The sequence below is a fragment of the Nicotiana tomentosiformis genome, chromosome 9, assembly GCF_000390325.3.
Source record: "Nicotiana tomentosiformis chromosome 9, ASM39032v3, whole genome shotgun sequence".
In the NCBI taxonomy this organism is placed as follows: domain Eukaryota; kingdom Viridiplantae; phylum Streptophyta; class Magnoliopsida; order Solanales; family Solanaceae; genus Nicotiana; species Nicotiana tomentosiformis.
Window position 1 is genome coordinate 33,888,302 of NC_090820.1, and position 20,342 is coordinate 33,908,643.

The 20,342-nt window shown below is 39.4% G+C and overlaps 1 protein-coding gene across 3 annotated transcripts; it reads right to left on the bottom strand.

The window, feature by feature from the left end:
* Positions 1-1,639: 1,639 nt before the first annotated feature.
* Positions 1,640-7,270, bottom strand: LOC104115884 (superoxide dismutase [Cu-Zn]). Of its 3 annotated transcripts, none has more exons than XM_009626604.4 (8): positions 7,087-7,270; positions 5,071-5,159; positions 4,887-4,988; positions 4,707-4,802; positions 4,310-4,341; positions 4,153-4,228; positions 2,305-2,358; positions 1,640-1,863 (listed from the first exon to the last, which is right to left on the bottom strand). In XM_009626604.4, the coding sequence occupies exons 2-8, from the start codon at positions 5,144-5,146 to the stop codon at positions 1,841-1,843; spliced, it is 459 nt and encodes a 152-aa protein (XP_009624899.1). In that variant the 5' UTR covers positions 5,147-5,159; positions 7,087-7,270; the 3' UTR covers positions 1,640-1,840. The 3 variants fall into 3 exon arrangements, with proteins under 3 accessions (XP_009624899.1, XP_009624905.1, XP_070042217.1); XM_009626610.4 differs by having other exon boundaries at positions 5,071-5,182; XM_070186116.1 differs by lacking the exon at positions 7,087-7,270 and adding an exon at positions 6,603-6,698.
* Positions 7,271-20,342: the final 13,072 nt, after the last annotated feature.

The window sequence follows — 20,342 nt, forward strand, 5'->3', positions numbered from 1 at the left end:
GAAGGGAGAGAGGAGAGAAAAAAGGAAAATGGTGCGACTAAATCCCTTGATTGAATGCACAAATAATAGATTAGGAGTTTTTTAAGATAAATTGTATATATTTTGAAACTAAAATGTGTTTAGGTCGGGTAAATACCAAAACATGAACATTTTTCGTAATAAAGTTTCAAATAATGTATAGAAATGAAAAAATCCCCTTTATTTAATCAACTCATCTTGACCCGTCCAACTTCAGCCCAAACAACCCATTTGCCACCCCTATAATGATAGGGATTTTACTGATGCTGAGTTGCAGCAAAAGAATAAGGCACTCAAGTTCAGACGTATCTGTTTGGTCACTGTATTCTCTATAATGCTTTTCAAAAAAAAAAAAATCAAAGACAACTATGTTTTCTCTTGTAATTTTTATCCTTTTAAAGATCCCTATACTTATTAGTATCTCAGCTAAATTAGTTGTTGGCATACCTATATTAGGTCAAGAGATGTTCAGGACTCTTTTTAGTCTGGCTATAGATTCGCATCAGCATAAAAATAGAGTAAAGTTAAAGGAGAACGAAAAAGAACTACTACTAAATGTTGTTGTCCTTTTCTTGTTTTCAGATTCATGGACAAGCTGTATTCTTGATCCAAACATATTCCCGGAAAGAATCTAAAGAATAAAGGAGTCCTTATTGGCACACATGGTATAGGTCAATCTCCCAGTTAGTTACAGCAGCAGTAGTTGGTAAGCAATTATATTCATATCAGGGATTTCAATGAAAATGTTCCCGCCGGGCAATGTAGCAAGCAATGACAAGGAATTTTGAAGTGGTTTTAGCCCAGCTGAGACGTCATGAAATGGTGGAAGGCAAGCGGAGAAACAAGTTAAAATACAAACTATATAGTGCTTAAAATGTCTGTATATTTCCATTTGCCATCTTTAACTCATATTCACACAACCTGTTTGGCCAAGCTTCTCAAGAAGCTAAAAATATTTTTTTTTTCAAAAGCACTTTTTTTTTCCCTAACTTAGGTGTTTGGCAAGTTTTTTTTTTGGGGAAAAAATACTTTTGAAAAGAAGCAAAAATATTTTTTGAGAAGCAGAAAAAAAGTAACTTCTTTTCAAGTTTTGACTTTTCTTCTTACCAAAAATATCATTAACAAAATATAATATATACCAAAATAATCGTTAAACCTAATACTTAGAATATTAATGTATAAATATTTCTTATTATTTTTAGGATAGTTTTCTAATATATAGTGACTTTAGGTGTGAATTTATATTTGTTGAATGATTTTTAATATATTAACTTATATTAAAAGAATTAAGTACTTTTAAATTTTATTTTCATATTTTACTTAAATAAAATGAAAAGATTTAATTATTGCTTGTAATAACAAATTTTTAAAATTATTTATTTACTTATAATATTAACTATTAAGTAAATCTATTCATGTCCTTATTCGTAATTTGATACTTAAAAACACTTTTTGAAAAACTTGGCCAAACACAAATTATTACTCAAAAGTACTTTTCAGAATAATTGGCCAAACACAAACTGGTTCTCTCCAAAAGTATTTTTTTCAAAAGCACTTCTGATTTCCATCAGTATGAATTGTCTAGCTACGAAACCATTCAATTGAAATGACAATATTCAAATTTAAGAAATAAGCAATGCTAATGGACTATGTTTTATTACGGTTAATGTTGTGTTGGCAAAAACTAGTACAACTCACACACTGAAAACAAAAGGTATCACATGATAAAACATAGAAAACAACGCTAGTCAACAGTTGCAATGAAACCTTATTCCAAGATACCCTCCACTAGTAGCTGAGAATCTTAACGGCACATGAGTAATTAACCCTGGAGGCCGATGATACCTGACAAGAGTGACAATACCCACATGTTACTACTAACACAATTAAGGGCAAAACCAGGATGGCCAATATGATTCTCTATTTTCATTCTCAACAAAGCAGATGATTCAAAGTTGTCCAATTGAAAGCACATTGGCTAATGTTAAACTTAAATTTGAAAGCAAAAGAATCTTTTATGCTTCTATTTTGCTTGTTCATGGTTATCCCATGACTAGGCACACATCGCCAACAACTTTTCTCTAAATTATTTGCAACACTAATGAAAAACAACTAGCCTAAAAGAATCATTTGGTAAAACACAGATTGAACTAATGACTATAGCTAACAATCAATAGTTGATCAATGTAACCACGAAGCATAACTGAAATGACTAAAAGCAAATGAGCCACATAGAGAACGAATAAAGTTCCAGAAGGTAAGTGACGTTAGACAATTAATACTTACCACAAGCAACCCTTCCACCAGCATTTCCAGTGGCTTTACTGAGTTCGTGTCCTCCTAAAACAGCACAACAGCAAATTTTTATGTCAAATTAAGTAAAAGTGAGTAATAAATATGTTACGAAAAGTACACTATATTTCAACCCTATCATCTTTTTATTCCATGAAAGGGTTTTTGATGCTCCTACACCAGGCACCAGGTTCTTTTGCGTGCAAATACTGAGCTTCGTACCAAAATACAGCAAAAAAGGTCCATAATCCTCAAATCATCATATGACCATTTTGTTCATTTGCAACTATAGTCAACTTCCCTACCTTCTATTTTCTAAAACAAGTTGATATTTGGTAATCCTGACCATCCTCTTCGAATATTTGCATGTCACCTCACACTTTGCAAACTGGGGGACAGTTTCCTTTCTCCAACCACGCTGAGTATACAAACACATTAAAAGGAAAAAAAAAACTTTTGTTTAACCTATGGGTACTAGTCCAGCCTCAATCATCAATTGTTTAGTTAGCAATTTTAGAGGGAAAAGCCTCGCAACGACTAAACTACAGGCAAAAAGAGAAGTCAATAACTTATCATTGTAATATATTCTCTCAGTCCACCTTTCTTTCAAGCTACTAGAAGTCCCAGTTTCCGGCTAAAATCAAAACTCATCCCTCTCGTTCTCTCATCAGATCATCTCTCTTTGCATCACTGTCGAATTAATCAGAATTTGTTCTCTTGACTGCATTCAAGTAACTAGGTTTTTGTACTATATAGACAAGGGGAGAGAGAGAGAGAGGGAGAAGGAGAGGGAGAGAGAGACATGGTTAAATGGTAACCAAAACAAGTAACATGGAAAAAGAATTTCTAGAGCAACGTCCAAAAAGAAACTTAAGAATTGGGTTTGGCAGTTAGTATCTTAGCAATCTGACCCACTTATCTCCATCCACCCCACATCGCATGGACACAGTCCATAAACTGTCCTATTTCCAGATTTAAGTTCAAAATAAAACTTGGATAACAACAATTCATCCCTGAACCCAAGGCTTTGGACTAGTGGTAAGAGCGCAACACATGATGTGTTGGTTAGGCGCACATCACGGGGACGAACTCTGCATATGCAAAGGCCTGATATTTGAATGAAGATGGATAGAGGGCAGGCCGATTAACAACTGAATTACGAATCATGTGCCACCTGCCCTCAGGGATTTCTTTGTCATTACAAAAATAAAGTAACACTAATCCATTCCAAGAGGGCATATATAGAGATCGCATCCTAATTCTTTGAGGAGATTGAACATCACGTAGAAATGCAAACCTCCCACTTAATTTTCGAGACAGCAATTACCTGGCTTTCTATTTCTACTCAATAAACAGAGTGGCAAATCCATCGAAGGAAGAAAAAGATGAGATCTTATGGATCGTGGGGAGATGTGGAAAAGATAAAAGTGGATCCTTACTAGTGTGATCATGGTTAGATTGGAGCCCTTTTTTTCACTTTGCCTAGTCTTCTTTAAATTAACCTTCATCATTTTCTTCAAAATTAGCCTAGAACATATCACACAAACAATCACATTTGGACTTCTTTTCTCAGATCTGTAATATTTTCAATAACTACACCGAATCTTCTAAATTGACCCATTAAGAAAAACATGACGTAAAAGTTTAGGTAAAATCATGTGTCAAGCACTACGGACTAGAGTTGAAGGTTGGCCGCAATCTTAAATCAAAAGCTGAATATCAAGGTCATATTTGTCTCTTACTTCTTCAGTCTCTTTTGTCTTCCACATTTCTCCTATACTAAATAAAAGTATGCCATCCTAGCTCATTATAAGTATTAGATGCTGGAGTTGGGGAACTGACCCTTTCCAAGATCATCAGGATCAGCATGAACAACCACAGCTCTTCCAATGATGGATTGTGGACCAGCAAGAGGAATCTGCAAAAGTTCGGGTTGCTTATCAATTCAGAAACAAGAGTAGAACAAGATTAAAGCTTAGAATTCAACAAAGAAATTTACCTGCTTGTCGGTAATAGTAAAAGAGGCAGTACCTGAAATTTTTTGCAACGATTGCATCATTAGCAATGCTAACTAATTTGAAACAGGATTTTTTGTGTGTGTGTGTGTGTGGTGGTGGTTGGGGGGGGGGGGGGTTTCAGGCAATGACATCTTTGAAATCAATTTTGGCTTCATCGTGCAAAATACTTAAGTTTTTCTAGATATAGAATAACGGGTAAACCTTTACTGCAGTGGAATGAGCTTACAAAGCAGGGGGTTACCACTATACACCATGTCAAACCAAAACCCACTAGGCAATAGAAGATAATTAGTCTCCGAATTGCAGATTTTTTATTTGAAATAAAATAAGGATAACTTAATGAGGTTCAGTTTCAATTATTAAACAAGGAATGCTCACCATCTTCTCCAACTGTGATGTTACCAAGATCACCAGCATGACGCACCTCATCTTCAGGAGCACCATGCTCCTTACCAGCAGGATTATAATGTGGTCCTGCAGGTTTACAGGGAAGAAATCCAAAATGAAAAATTGTCTAAAATTCATTTCTATGTCCCCTTCTTCAGTAGATAAAATTACCCGTTGACATGCAGCCATTTGTGGTATCACCAAGGGCATGGACATGGAAGCCATGAAGTCCGGGTTTTAGGCCAGAGACATTTCCAGTAACTGTGGTTGGTGCTGTATATATTTCATCAATTAGAGATCACCCATGATAAGTGCAGTAATAAACCATTTTACCATACATAAAAGTTAAACTTACCGTCTCCATCTTGAGTGAAGAAGATGGTGCCGCTAACACCTTCACTGCTGCTAAGGACGGCAACGGCCTTCACCATTTTTGTATGTGATCTAGAAAATTATGATACAAGAGTCTGTTATCAAGATAACACGTATAAGAGCCAATACAAAGCACATCAATAGTTTAATATGCAACTTCCTTCATAAGATGACAGACAACACCCCATAAACAAGTTTGAACTTACAAATTGAAAATTGCGTTCAGACAATCAGTTAAACAAGACTTCAGTCACAAGCCAGATAATTTACATTTCATCTCGAAAGCAAGCTATCAGATAAAGTGACAACCAAAATGTGAGGTACTCCATTTCTTCATCTCAACCATATTAGCCTGAATATTTAAAAGAGGGAATTCAAGAACACTTCGACATGTTTGCTTACAATTCCAAACAAGCCAAAATTGTCTTTCCGGAAATAGCACCCAAGGAGTGACATAGCAGTCAAAGGCGCGCTTAAGCCCTGAAGCGAGGCTCAAAACATGTTGAGCGCTTCGCCTCGCTTAGCAGGCGCTTCAGTGTTGTCATCAAGGCTCTAAGACATACTTTTTCTTGCCAATGAGCGTAATCTTGAAGAGAGACACTAAGCAATTGATATTTCACTTTACAATAAATTTTCTTCAATTTCTTTGTCCATATATTTGGTATTCATGCTTATAAATATAATCTTGGACTACACATACATATTTGTTATTTTTCTCCATTTGCGCCTTTTTTCATTAAAGCTCACACATTATTTGTGCTTTGCGCTTAAAGCCCCAACAGACGTTAGAGTTTTTTTGCGCTTTTTGCTTTTAATAACACTGGATGGTTCAAATCCCAACAAACACAAACAAATGCTAGGTAATTCTTTCCCAATCTGTCTAACTATTTGAGAGCAAAGTTACACAATACCTATACCGGAGGGAGATAGTCGGTACTCTATGTAATAGTCGAGGTGCACACAAACTGGAACGGGCACCACCACTATAAAAAACTACTATTTGTTGGAAATAAAACAAAGTAAAGAAAACACAAATTTTGTTTTATAGAACACTAAACAATGGATCATTTACCCCAAACATTCACAAAATACTCTGATTCGCTCCAAAACAACCAAAAAGAAAAAAACAATTCTCTCATAATTCAAATACTCGCGAAAAACAGAACAAGAACAAAAGGAAAAAAAGAAAAAAGAAATTGTTTTCTAATCCTAGAGCCATCAAATAAAGGCAGTAAACAATTTTTAACAGCAGGATACAATCGCGCGCAACACGCAGGTGATACGTTTTACATAGGGACAGAGCTAAAGCTGAGGCAAGAGGGTTTGTGCAGATAGGGCAAGAATTGAATTTTTTGGATATATATTAACTATTAAAATCCCCTTGATATAAGGAAAGACTCTATTGCAGTGGTAAAGAGGATTCAAAAATTGCTTTATTTCACAGGTTCAAGTCGTAGGTGTCACTCTTGTATTTTTTTCATATCAATTTCTGGTTCCCCCACTAGTTTTACATACAATCTTTTTTACAAGAAATGCCTGTGCGTCACTCCTAAACTCCAGCAGACAATCACACGCTCGAAAAGGCAAATACTCCTCTTGAATCAGAGTAACCAAACCTAATTAGATCGAACCACACATCAGAGACAGAATCTTCGCAAGGTGAAATCTTAATACACCTACGTTTATTCAACAATCATTAACCACAGAAAAATTAGCTCACACCGCAGACACGACACGGTTAAAAAGAGAAAGTTCTAGAACACTCTAGATCTGCTATATCCGAAGTTGAATCCAATATTTCATCATAAAGAGATACGAACAGTATCAGGATCAAATCCAAAGTTAGCCTAGTGATACCGATCAGCGTGAAAATCAAGCAAAAATGAATCGAATGAATAGACAAAAGTCAAACATCGAATACTCACATAAATAGGAAAAATTAAATAAATATATATTCAGAAATTTTTGAAGAAGAAAAAGAGAAAGAGAATGAATTTACCTCAGGGAACCCCTTGAATGGCTAGAGAGAGAGAGAGAGAGAATTCCAATCTGCGTGCGATACTGAGAAGTTGGATATGATGGAAATGGCCAGATTGAAGTGAAATCAGTGTGTTTTTATTGGAGAAATGGACTGACCTCTCTGACCTGTTGTGTGGTAGGTGGGCAGTGTGTGTATTCATTTTGCCAACTAGCTCTACGTGCTCTGGTATAAGTCGAATTCACACGTTACGAATTATCTAGAATGTCAGTAGTCAAAATGAGACAGTAATAAAATTCTCCAATTTCTCTCTTCTTCTTCTTTTTCTTCCTTTTTTTCTACACTAGTTGTATTTTCCCCCACGATTGTGAGATTTTCAAAAAAAATTAGTAAGTGAATATTATGATTCTATTGGCATTTTCTTGATATGTGCCGGGATTTCTACCGTGATTCGAGCCCCATTGCGGATATTCCGATTTTCTGTCTTCGGGCTCGATAAACCTTCCTCGGTCTCGCTCGATCTCTTTTTAGCTTGGTCTCAATCTTGGCCGATCTCGATCTTAATATCGGCCGATCTCGATCTTAATATCGGCCGATCTCGATCGGTCTTGGGATCACGAACCTGGCAATCTAACCTCGCATCATGATTCGATGTCATATAAGCTTGAACCTTGTCCGATTATGTTACAGTCTCGAACAGTCATACGAAGGGCAAACTCTATTTTGGCTGTATACAGATAGTCCTCTCGTTTTTCGGAAAGAAGATAGCGAGAAACGATATGAACTTATGAACTCCGACCCGATGGGTAGTGATGTCAGCGACGAGCCCGATTATGACGCATGCAACGAAACATCTCGTCGGTCCAGTTACCAAGGCATTAATTACATGTCAGTCATTGGTCGGCCATTATCGATTCCGAACCGTCGTCAGCTACCTATAAGAGCCCAATCTTTTCTTCATTTAAACTTTACATTCAAAGATTTCTTTCTTGTTTCTTCTTCAAAAACTCTCTTTGCTCCATAATTTCTACATCCAAATTTCTCATATCCAAACCTCATATTATCTTACTTCATCTTTCTTCGTTCATCAATGGCAAAAACCTCCAAAGTAGTGCCGCAAAAAGAGGCTTCTTCTTCATCACGCCCCGCCGGCGATGAGGCTGTGGAGGAGCCCCTCTCTGAGGAATTCATTCCGGTGGGGTGCCCAACCATCTCTGATTTTAAGGTCGAGAAGGCCTCCTCGGTACCGGGTCGATGCGAGCCAGTTTCGAGGTACAGGTGCTCAATCACCGAAAAAATCCTCGAAAAGGTTAAAGAGGAATGCAATTGGGCCAACAAACATGTGGTAGTTCCATCGCCCGAGGAGGCGATTACTACCTACGTAGAGGGGTTCCTAAGCGTTTACACTTACCCTTTCACGGTGGGTCCCTTAGACCCAGTCATTGTTGCCTTCTGTAAAGGATATGATATGACTCTCGGCCAGATCCATCATTCTTTTTGGAGAATTGTGATTCTCCTCCTATTCTTCTCAAGCAAAATCGAGGGGTGCATCTTCATCCTCAATCACCTTATGCGTCTTTACAGTCCTCGAATTTATCAAGGGGGACTGATCAAGCTTGCTCGTCGAACCAACAAAGCCCCATTCTCGAGCATAGACGAATCCCGTGACCGAGGTTGAATGGGCCGATTTGTCCGAATAAGGACTTTGGACCTGATCCCTGCCGAAGATATGCCATTTCCTTAGAAATGAAATAATGTTTTCGATGTTGAAGATGTATCCCAAATGCCGGAACCGGTTCCGGGACTCAAGCCATGGGTCGAGGTCCTGGTGTCGCAGAAAACATACTCTAAGCGTGCTTGGATAGAACTGTAAAAAGGTCGATGGGAGGCCCGCAATCACGGTAAGTTTCTCCCTTAAATCGATTTATCGTTTAGGTTTCCTTCTCAAACTTGATTATCTTTTTCCCCTTGTAGGTCTCGGGAAGGACGTCGTGATGAGGCCCTCATCTGGTGGTGAAGAAGTCCTTCCCCAACTACCTGCTCCAAGCAGGACAAGGATAAAAAGAGAAAAGGGGCTCTAAGCTCCCCACGCTCGAAAAAGAAAAAATTGGCAAGGAGGTCTCGCAAGACAAAATGGAACACCAATGCTATGATCTCGGACTCCATTCGCCGATTGAGGGATGAGTCCGGAGAATAAAAGGAAAATATTACTTCACTTGTGGCCCATGTGTGGTCCAATGTGGTGATACAAAAATCCTTTGAATCGGAGGAGGTAGATGAGAGGGTTCTGGGTGTAGTTTCTGAACTAGGAAGGGTTGAGGCTACTCCATCCCAAGCCGAGATGGTTGAAGAGGAGACCGGGGGCAAGGCTCCGCGGGTAGCGGAAAATATCTCGAGGGACGAGCTCAGGATGGTTGATATTTCGGGATCCCCTCAGATTTCAGATGCTAAGATTCATGAGGCCAACATGTTGTTCACCGGGAGACTGATATTCATGGCTTTTTGGATGGGATCGAGTTCGCTGCTTCAGAGGATATTAGCGGGTTTAGTGGGTTATCGGTACCGAAGAAAGTACCGTCATCGGATACTATTGGATCCTCATCGAGCCACAAACTAGTAGACCAATTCCCGGCCCCGAGTGTCAACCCGATCGTAGGCGGAAAATAATGCTTTTGGTCCCAGAGGATGCTTGAGTCTTTTCTCCCCCGCCGTGGGGATTGCTAGTTACCTTCGGTGCTTAGTGACCGAGGATGACCAAGCCATGATGGACACGGTAGGATCCGCTAGCCTTTTCAATGAGGCCCAACATGCTCTGAATCGGGTAATTTCAAGGGTACTTTAATTGTTTCTTCTATACTTAGAGTTATAGATAATTCTAACATCTTCTTCTTTATTTGTAGGCTTCGGTGTTGCATCACGAGGCTTTCCTCTGAGTTCGGGAGGAGCATGAGGCTGAGATTCGGGGCCTTACTGAGAAGAGTGATACCTTCAAGTCCCTTAGTGAGAAGCTTCGGGTAGATTTGGTAACGGCTCAGGATGAGCATGTCGAGATGACTAAGCAGGTATTTCGAGTGCTTCATGATAGTGAAGATGAACTGGAGATAACTACTAACGATTCGATTATGCAGGTCCGACAGAGGCTCAAACAAATCGGGCGGCTCCAAACACAGGTGAATGTGATACAGGCCGAGGTGGAAGAGTTTAAAAAGAATATGGACATCCTAGCCTCGAAAAAGGAGACCGTCCATGCTCAATTGGAGTCGACCGAGGCCCAGCTCCAAGCTGCAAAAAAGAAAGCCTTGGTGCAGGTCAAAAAGATAAATGGGCTTCAGTCTCGGTTGGATTTGGCCGTTTTCGATAAGGCGGGCTTGGCCAATGAACTCGAAGTGGCTAGATCCGAGGTGGTCGTGGCCATAAAAAATGTTGATGCTAAAGTGGCCCAATTTAGGGTTGATGTAGAAGCCAATCAGGCCAAGACCAGAGGCATGGTCGAACATGCGAAAGGGCAAGCTCGAAGGGAAGCCCTCGAGGAAGTTCAGGCCCAGGGGTTCGATGTCACGGCTAAGATCGAGAATGCCAGAGTAGAGGAATCCAGGGCCCGGAAGCTGGCCTTCCCTGAGGAAGACTCTGATAGTTCGAGTGAGTCTGAAGACGGAGAAGATCCCGAGGATGGAGATACAACCTCTGATGAAGATCGAGCTTCTTAGGATGTTTCTTTTGTATTTTTCCCAAGGACATTTTTTAGCCGTTGTTTTTAGGCCGATTTGGCCTTTGTAAAAAAAACTATTGTATATAAATATAAAACTTTCGTTGTCCTTTCGGCTCTCATATTTTTCTTTTGCTTTGCTGTATTTACAAAGGTTGAAAATGCCTTAACATAAAATAAGGTTGTGTTCGAGGGTTCAAACAAACTTCGCCTTTATTTCCTTTCTAGGTTTAGGCGTTATCGGGTTTTGATGTTATCAAAGTTTTTCCCGGAAAATATCTTAAGTCTGAGATTTTTCCGAGGGTGGACTTTAGAACCGGTTGTGAAAGAATTTTTATTTTTTCGAAGGCCTACTTTTGTTACAGTTTTTGGACGTCTCCGAGCCGTGTTCAATTGGTCGTAGCCTTTTAGTTCGAGAGTTACCCATTGGGTTTGTTTTCCCATTTTATCTGGGTTTGTCCGAGATAATAGTTCTCGCGCGGGGTGACCGTGACTTTTTAGAAATCGGGGCATTGCTTATTAGGTCTTTTGCTCCCTAAAATATCGAAGATTAGTTCTTCGATTGTAGTATCTCTCGATTCGTTGCTTTTGGGCAGCTAATCGGATGAGGGCGGTTTCACGCCTTTCATCCAATAGTTCTAGGCTCGTATTTATGGCCTCGTTATTTGATTCCTTTGTTGCATATCGGGATCGGGTACTCGGCTCTCCAACTTCGACAGGTATTAGATCTTCGACCCATAAACTAATGAGAATAGGGTAGCCCCAGTACTGGATTTTGAGGTTGTGAGATATGCCCAAAGAACTTCGGGCAGAATTTTCTTCCATTTTCCTTTGGCGTCGGTTTACCTCTTCTTAAGATCTTGGATGATGGTTTTGTTGATTGATTCGGCTTGCCCGTTTCCGCTAGGATGATAAAGTGTTGATAGAATTCTTTTGATCTTGTGATCTTCGAGGAATTTGGTCACTTTGTTGTCGATGAATTGTTTTCCGTTATCATACACAATTCCGGACGGTATCCCGAATCGACATATGAGGTAATCCCAACTGAAGTCGATGACTTCCTTCTCTTTAACTTTATCGAAAGCATGCGCTTTAACCCACTTAGAAAAATAGTCAGTCATAAATAAAATAAATTGAGCTTTACCTTGTGCCAATGGAAGGGGGCCGACGATGCCCATTCCCCACTTCATGAATGGCCATGGTGACAAGACCGAATGGATCAGTTCCCCAGGTTGGTGAATCATTGGTGCATGCTTTTGACATTTGTCACATTTTCGAACAAACTCTTTCGTATCTTTTTCCATGTTGATCCAGTAATAGTTAGCTCTAATTACCTTTTGAACCAATGATTCAGCACCGAAATGATTTCCGCAAGTGCCTTCGTGCATTTTTCTTAGAACGTACTCGGTGTCTGCTGGTCCTAAACATATCGCTAATGGACCATTGTACATCCTTCTAAACAAGGTTCCATCTTCGATCAAAGTGAATCGTGTTACCTTTGTGCGTAGGGCCCTCGATTTTTTCGGATCCGACCAAAGCTTTCCGGTTTTCAAATATTCTATGTATTTGTTTCTCCAATCCCAGGTCAAGCTTGTGAAATTTATCTCGGCGTGGCCTTCTTCGACTACTGACCTCATAAGTTGCACGACGGCCCCCGAATCAAACTCGTTGTCTTCGACCGATGATCCTAAGTTTGCGAGGGCATCGACCTCATTATTATGATCTCGAGGTATATGTTGCAAAGTCCACTCTTAAATCGGTGCAAAGTAACTTATAACTTATCTAGGTATCTTTGCATTCGGTCTTCTCTAACTTCGAAGCTTTCGTTAACCTGATTCATTTTTAGGAGGGAGTCGCATTTGGCCTCGATCACCTCCACTCCCAAGCCTTTGGCTAGTTCGAGACATGCAATCATGGCCTCATATTCGGCTTCATTGTTAGTCAATTTCACAGTTCTAATAAATTGTCTAATCACGTTGCCTGTGGGTGGTTTCAGTACGATGTCGAGCCCATACCCTTTCGCATTCGAAGCACCGTCCGTGAAGAGGGTCCAGATTCCCAATGATGTACCCGAATTTATCAATAGTTCTCTTTCGACCTCGGGTACTAGAGGCGGTGTGAAGTCAGCTACGAAGTCTGCCAAAATTTGAGACTTAATTGTTGTTCGGGGTCGATATTCGATATCATACCCGCTAATTTCTACTGCCCATTTGGCCAACCGTCCCGAAAGCTGGGGTTGATGCAAGATATTTCGAAGTGGATAAGTTGTTACAACACATATGGGGTGACATTGAAAGTATGGTTTTAGTTTCCTAGAGGCACTTATCAATGCGAGCGCCAATTTTTCTAGGTGGGGATATCTAGTTTCGGCCTCAACTAAGGTCCGACTGACATAATAAATGGAAAATTGCGTACCTCGTTCTTTCCGGACTAGGACTCCACTTACCGCTACCTCTGATACTGCCAAATATAAGTAAAGTTGTTCGTCTGCCCTTGGTGTGTAAAGCAGTGGAGGGCTCGATAAGTACCGTTTAAGCCCTTCCAAGGTCTGCTGGCATTCTGAGATCCATGTGAAATTATTTTTCTTCTTTAGCAGTGAGAAGAATCGGTGTCCTTTATCGGAGGACCTCGAGATGAATCGCCCCAGGGCAGTCATGCGCCCGGTTAACCTCTACACGGCTTTTACGCTGTCGACCACCGTGATGCCATCGATAGCTTTGATCTTGTCAGGATTAATCTCGATTCCTCGGTTATATACCATGAACCCTAGAAATTTGCCTGACCCAACCCCGAATGCACACTTTTCCGGGTTTAACTTCATGTTGTATTTCTTCAATATACTGAGAGTTTCCTGTATGTGTTTTAAATGGCCCTCTTCTTGAAGGGACTTAACTAGCATGTCATCAATGTAAACTTTCATAGATTTCCCTATTTGTTCTTCGAACATCCGATTTACTAGGCGCTGATAAGTGGCACCAATATTTTTTAATCCAAATGGCATTACATTATAGCAGTAGGTACCATACTTAGTGATAAACGAAGTATTTTCCTGATCATCTGGGTTCATTTGTATTTGGTTGTACCCGGAATAGGCATCGAGAAAACTGAAGATCTCGTGATCGATCGTGGCATCGATCATGCGATCGATATTAGCAAAGGAAAAGAATCCTTGGGGCATGCTTTATTTAAATCCTTGTAATCTATACACATTCTAAGTTTGTTTCCTTTTTTAGGGTCTACTACCATGTTTGCTAACCATTCGGGATATTTTACCTCACGGATGGACCCTATTTTAAGAAGCTTGGTTACCTCGTCTTTGATGAAAGCATGTTTAACCTCGGACTGGGGTCTTCTTTTTTGCTTCACCAGATAGAAATTCAGATCCAAGCTTAGTTTATGGGTGGTGACTTCCGGAGGGATCCCTGCCATGTCAAGATGGGACCAAGCGAAATAATCCATGTTAGCTATAAGAAATTGAATAAGCTTTTCCCTGAGCTCGGGATTTAACCCCGTGCCCAGGTATACCTTTCGTTCGGGCAGATGTTCAACTAGTATGATTTGTTCCAGCTCTTCAACTGTTGATTTGGTAGCGTCAGAATCATCGGGTACTATAAAGGATCGAGGGACCCCATAATCATTATCTTCATCAGTCCCCTGCTTCTTTAGTTGGGTCGAGGCGGGTGTTTGTGATTGCTATTTGGTCTCATGTTTTTCCTTCAAATTTGACCCCTTTATCGAGGAGGGCGTAGACATCGGAATTACTTCGTCAATGACAAACATTTCTTTTGCAGCGGGTTGCTCCTCGTAGACCGTTTTGATTCCTTCTGGTGTTGGGAATTTCAGGACCTGGTGAAGAGTCGAGGGAACTGCTATCATGTTGTGGATCCATAGTCTCCCAAATATGGCGTTATACCTCATGTCGCCTTCGATCACATGGAACTTTGTCTCTTGGATGGTCCCGGCCACGTTTACTGGCAAAGTTATCTCGCCCTTAGTAGTTTCACATACCATGTTGAATCTGTTTAGCACCAGGGCCGCGGGCACAACCTGGTCCTGTAAACCGAGCTGCTCTACGACCCTCGATCGAATGATATTGGACGAACTACCTGGATCAATTAACATACACTTAACTTGAGTTTTATTCATGAGTACAGATATTACCAGTGCATTGTTATGTGGCTGCATGATTCCTTCTGCGTCTTCGTCATTGAAGGATAAGGTTCCTTTCGGTATGTAATCCTGAGCCCGAGATCGCTTCTCCCTTATGATTGACACCTTAGTGTATTTTACACTGGCCCTTGGAGAACATCGATCCCTCCGATAATCATGTGAATAATGTGTTGCGGTTCTTCTTGCTCGTTTTGCCTATTGAACTCTCTGTTTTTGAAGTGATTCTTGGCCTGATCACTTAAGAATTCCCAAAGGTGCCCTTCATTGAATAACCAGACTACTTCTTCTCTCAACTGCCTGCAATCTTCCGTTCTATGGCCATTGGTGCCATGATACTGATACTTGCAGATTTGATTAGGATTTCTCTGGGCTGGATCGGTCTGTAGAGGTCGAGGCCATTTAGTATCTTTGATGCATCCGATAGCTAATACGATGGCGGATTCATCAATATTAAAGTTATATTTTGACAATCGCGGTGCTTCCTTAGGTCTGATATGCTTGTCAAAACCATTCTTGCTTATCAGCCCTCGAGAGCCTTGGCCTCGATCACTTCTCCTCTCACCTAGTACAGAATTGTACCCAGGTTCGTTGCCCCTACGATCTCCATTATATGGCTGGTATCGATCCCTGTTCGACCTTGGTTCTCGATCGATGTCCCCTTTGATAATGGATCCAGAAGGATCCCCTAGCTGGTCATCTTCGACTCTAATCTTTGATTGATATTGATTATGTATATCTGCCCAGGTAACAATCGGGTACTCAATCAATTTCTGATTCAACTGTTGTGAAGCCACTAAGCTTCATTCATTTAGTCCTTGGGTGAAAGCTTGAACGGACCAATCATCTGTTACCGGTGGTAGATCCATTCGTTCTATTTGGAAACGGGATACAAACTCTCTTAGTATCTCGTTCTCTTTTTACTTTACCTTGAAAAGTTTCGACTTCCTAGTCTCGACCTTTATGGCTCCGGCGTGTGCTTTTACAAAAGAATCTACAAGTATGGCAAAAGAATCGATAGATTTAGGTGGTAAAATATGATATCATATCATTGCTCCCTTTGACAGGGTTTTCCCGAATTTCTTTAGTAATACGGATTCGATCTTGTCGTCCTCTAGATCATTCCCTTTAATGGCATACGTGTAAGAGTTTACATGCTCGTTAGGGTCGATGATGTCGCCCAAACTCACACCACTGATTGGAATTGTGAGGCGTTCGATGCAATTATAAATACCCAACGCGAGTCGGGGTCGATTCCACAGAGAGTTTTATGTTGGATTATGTATATACCTAGTCTAAGTATATGACGTGCCCAAGATTGCACTTTCACATATTCGGTTGTTTCTTTTTAACTTCTAATTTTTATGCTAATGCTTGTAATTGTAAAGCTAAGGGACAATATTTTTGGTATTGTTGTTTTTCAGGTTATAAAAGATCTAGGGCTGTAAATTCTGCCTAGATGGTTACCTAACAGATTGAGAGCTTTAGGGCATGTTTGGTTGGTCGGGATACAATTTAGCAATCACACGCGATTACTCACTCTATACCTCTCGGTAGTTTGAGTGATTTTGCCCAACTTGGCTTTCTCAAGTCCAAATAGGTATCTCACAAAACAAGTGATAGATGCTAAAGTCGGGTCTTACTATCTCTAGATTCGACCTTTTAATTGGGGCTATCAATTTCTTGAGTTCACCCCAATTTCTTGTTAGCCAAGTTTTTCTAGACTTTGTCTCTCTTTCTCAAGTAGAGACTAAGTCAATTAGGCATGAATCAATATTTGCAACCATCAATTCTTAAATTCAAGCAAGAACTAGGCTAAATATCATATACCCAATTATAAATAAGCCCTAAATCAATCACCCATTAGATACCCATATTAGGGTTGGGTCACAACCCTATATAAGGGTTTAGCTACTCATAGGAAATGAAGAAATTAAAGAAGAAACTAAAATAAAACTCATAATAGATGATTAAGGGAAGAAAATCTAATGTTAAAATGATAAACTATTACAACGTTGCCAAAACCAGTAAAGAAAAATGGCTATCTATTCTCAGGTATTCAAACTTAACCTAAAAATGACAAAAAGATCTACGGAAAAGGTCCAAATATGCCCTTGTACTATACGAAATTGAGCACATTTGCCCTTCGTTAATACTTTAGCTCAAATATGCCCTTACCGTCACATAGTTGGTCCGTATATGTCCTTAGAGTTACACAGTTGGCCCATATATGCCCTTTTCGAAATGAAATTCACCCAAACTAATTAGCTCTTTCGTTAATTGTATTAAAGTGTATTACAAATACTATTTCCTTTTTATTAGTACTTTGTTTTCTTTACTTTTCTCTTTTCTTTCTTCTTTTTTTCTTCTCTTCTCTTTTTTTCCTTTTTCTTTCTCCCTTATCCGATTTCCTCCATTACTGATGTCTTCTCCATTTTCGTCACAAATTTCACTTGACAAAACTCGTGAATTCCAATTACTAAGAAAATTCTCCCATAAAAATATTTTTATAGATCATATGTTTGTCAATTTTTTAATTTTTACTGAACATATATTTAGTTCTAAAAAATTTAACAAAGTAAGATTGAAATAATATTTATGTAACAAAAAACTCAAAAAATCCAACAAAACTGAACAATCCAAACCGATATAATTGGTTTGGTTTGGTTTTGATAAAAACCGAACCAACCCGTTCCATGTACACCCCTAATTTACATAGTTAATAAAAAAATAGAAAATGTCCAGCTGAAAAAAGATGAAAAAAGACTAACAACTCAAATTTATTAAACTACAACTTGAACTCTAGGCTTTTAATCATTAAATTATCTTTCTGGAAATAATTTAAATATTTTGGTCTTTTGAGTATTGTTAAAGGTTGAGATGCTTTTATTATTTTAAAGTTTAAACCATAATTTTTGGAACAATTTAATTTCGTTTATTTAGAGGGCCAGTGAAACTGGAACTTGATTACCTTATGGGAGAATTTTTTTAGTAATTGAAATTCATGAGTTTTGTCAAGTGAAATTAGTGACAAAAATGGAAATGACATCAGTAATAGAGGAAATAGATAAGGAAGAAAGAAAAAGGAAAAAAAAGAGAAGAAAAGAAAAAAGAAGAAAGAAAGAAAAAGGTAAAGAAAAAAAGTACTAATAAAAAGGAAATAGTATTTGTAATACACTTTAATACAATTAACGAAAGAGCTAATTAGTTTGGGTGAATTCCGTTTCAAAAAGGGCATATATGGGCCAACTGTGTAACTCTAAGGGCATATATGGACCAACTATGTGACGGTAAGGGCATATTTGAGCTAAAGTATTAACGAAGGGCAAATGTGCTCAATTTCGTATAGTACAGGGGCATATTTGGACCTTTGCCCAAAGATCTATTTATATCCAGCTAAAATTATTGGACAAAATTACCCCTGCGGATGTTGTGCGGCCGCACTTCCTCTAATTGTTCGGATCGCACATTTCTGAGTGCGGCCGCACTCTTGATCTCGGGTTGGACATGGGAAATTTCTGCGAACCGCACATTTATGAGTGCGGCCGCACTTTCGTATTTTGCGGCCGCACAATAATAGTGCGGTCTGCACATCTTCAGGTCCCCAAAACACATCTCTCTGAACCTTGTCTTCTGCGACCGTACAATAATTGTGCGGTCCGTACTTTTTGAAGGAATTCTGACAGTGGCTCTTCAGAGTCTGCGGCCGCACACAGTATTGTGCGGTTCGCACTTCGGTCCCTTTTGCCTTGTTTTGGTTCTTGTCCAAATTTTACTCTTTCTTAGTTGATTTTTATTTCTTTGGCTCGTTTTCCAATATTCCTGCAAGAAAGCACATTTCATTAGTTCTCGTGAATACCTTTAAGTATTTTTGAGCTAAAACGTAAGTAAAAGAGAGCAAATAAGCAGTCAAAATTCCTACTTATCACTCGGCCGTTCCATTATACTTAGGAATCTCGGGCATGCGGAACTTCTTGGGGATCGGTTTGGGAGCTGCGCTCGGGGGGAAAGGCTTTTGTACGAACTTTTTGGAATCCAAACCCTTCAATATTGGCGGTGCCCCCAGGATTTGGTCAACCCTGGAGTTATAAGTTTCCACTTTCTTATCGTTTGCTTCGATCCTCTTTTCCCCTGATTCTATCCGCTTTGTTAGTTCCTCGAGCATTTTCATAATTTCAGTGTTAGTCCCCGATTCTTGTTCATTTGATCTTACCACAGCTGGCCCCGTCTTGTGTGTGACTTCTTGGGTGGTCCGGGCTCAGCCCTGCTCGGTGCCTGGGTTTGGCTCTGCAATTGATCTATCGCCACCTATTGAGCTTCTATCATTTCGAAAATCATACGCAGGCTGATCCCGTCTTCTCCAATATTTTGGGTATTTCGAACAGCAGATTGAGTTTTACTATGGATGTTGTTTTTGGGACCAGAATGTTGGTTCGCTTCGATGGCCACATGCGAATTAATGTTAATTGGATCCACAACTCGAGTACCAACGGGGTTAGCGTGTGGCCTTTCATCCCCGGGCGTCACGTTGTCGTTGTCACCTTGATGGCTAGATTCGTTGTCGATATATAGGGGCACTAGTTGAGAGTTCGTCATTTTTTGCATGAAATCAAATATACTTCAAAGAGGAAGTATGAAATAGTGTGTTTTACAGAGATTTGTGTCAAATAATCATAATTATCCTTAGCCCCACGGTGGGCGCCAAATTGTTTACCCGAAAAAATGGATAACAATTGAATTTATTGTTTACCCGAAAGAATGGATACCAATTGAATTTATACGCGGCTCTAAGGATACGTGATATATATATATATATATATATATATATATATATATATATATATATATATATATATATATATGCTATAATTAGCTATAAAAAAGATAAATGCCAATCAAATAAATCAATTAACCTTTGCCCTTTAATTCGATCACCTTCAAACGAGTAAAAATGGATACCAATTGAATTTATATGCGGCTCTAAGAATACGTGATATATATATATCAGTGCTATAATTAGCTATAAAAAAGATAAATGCCAATCAAATAAATCAATTAACCTTTACCCTTTAATTCGATCACCTTCAAACGAGTAAGGATTCAGCTGGTATATGAATAATGTAACAAGATATTGAGAGCTGAAAAAAGACAATGTATTGCTTAGTATTGTGTCCTCTTACAAATGATCAAAGACCCATTTTTATAGTAGGAAAGTCCTACTCTTACTATAATTATAAATATAGTAGAGAATCTCATGATAGATTAATTAATCGGCCTTTTCTTGATATGTGTCAGGATTTCCTTCGTGATTCGGGTCCCATTGCGGATATTCCGGCTTTCTGTCTTCGGGCTCGATAAACCTTCCTCGGTCTCGCTCGATCTTTTTTTAGCTTGGTCTCGATCT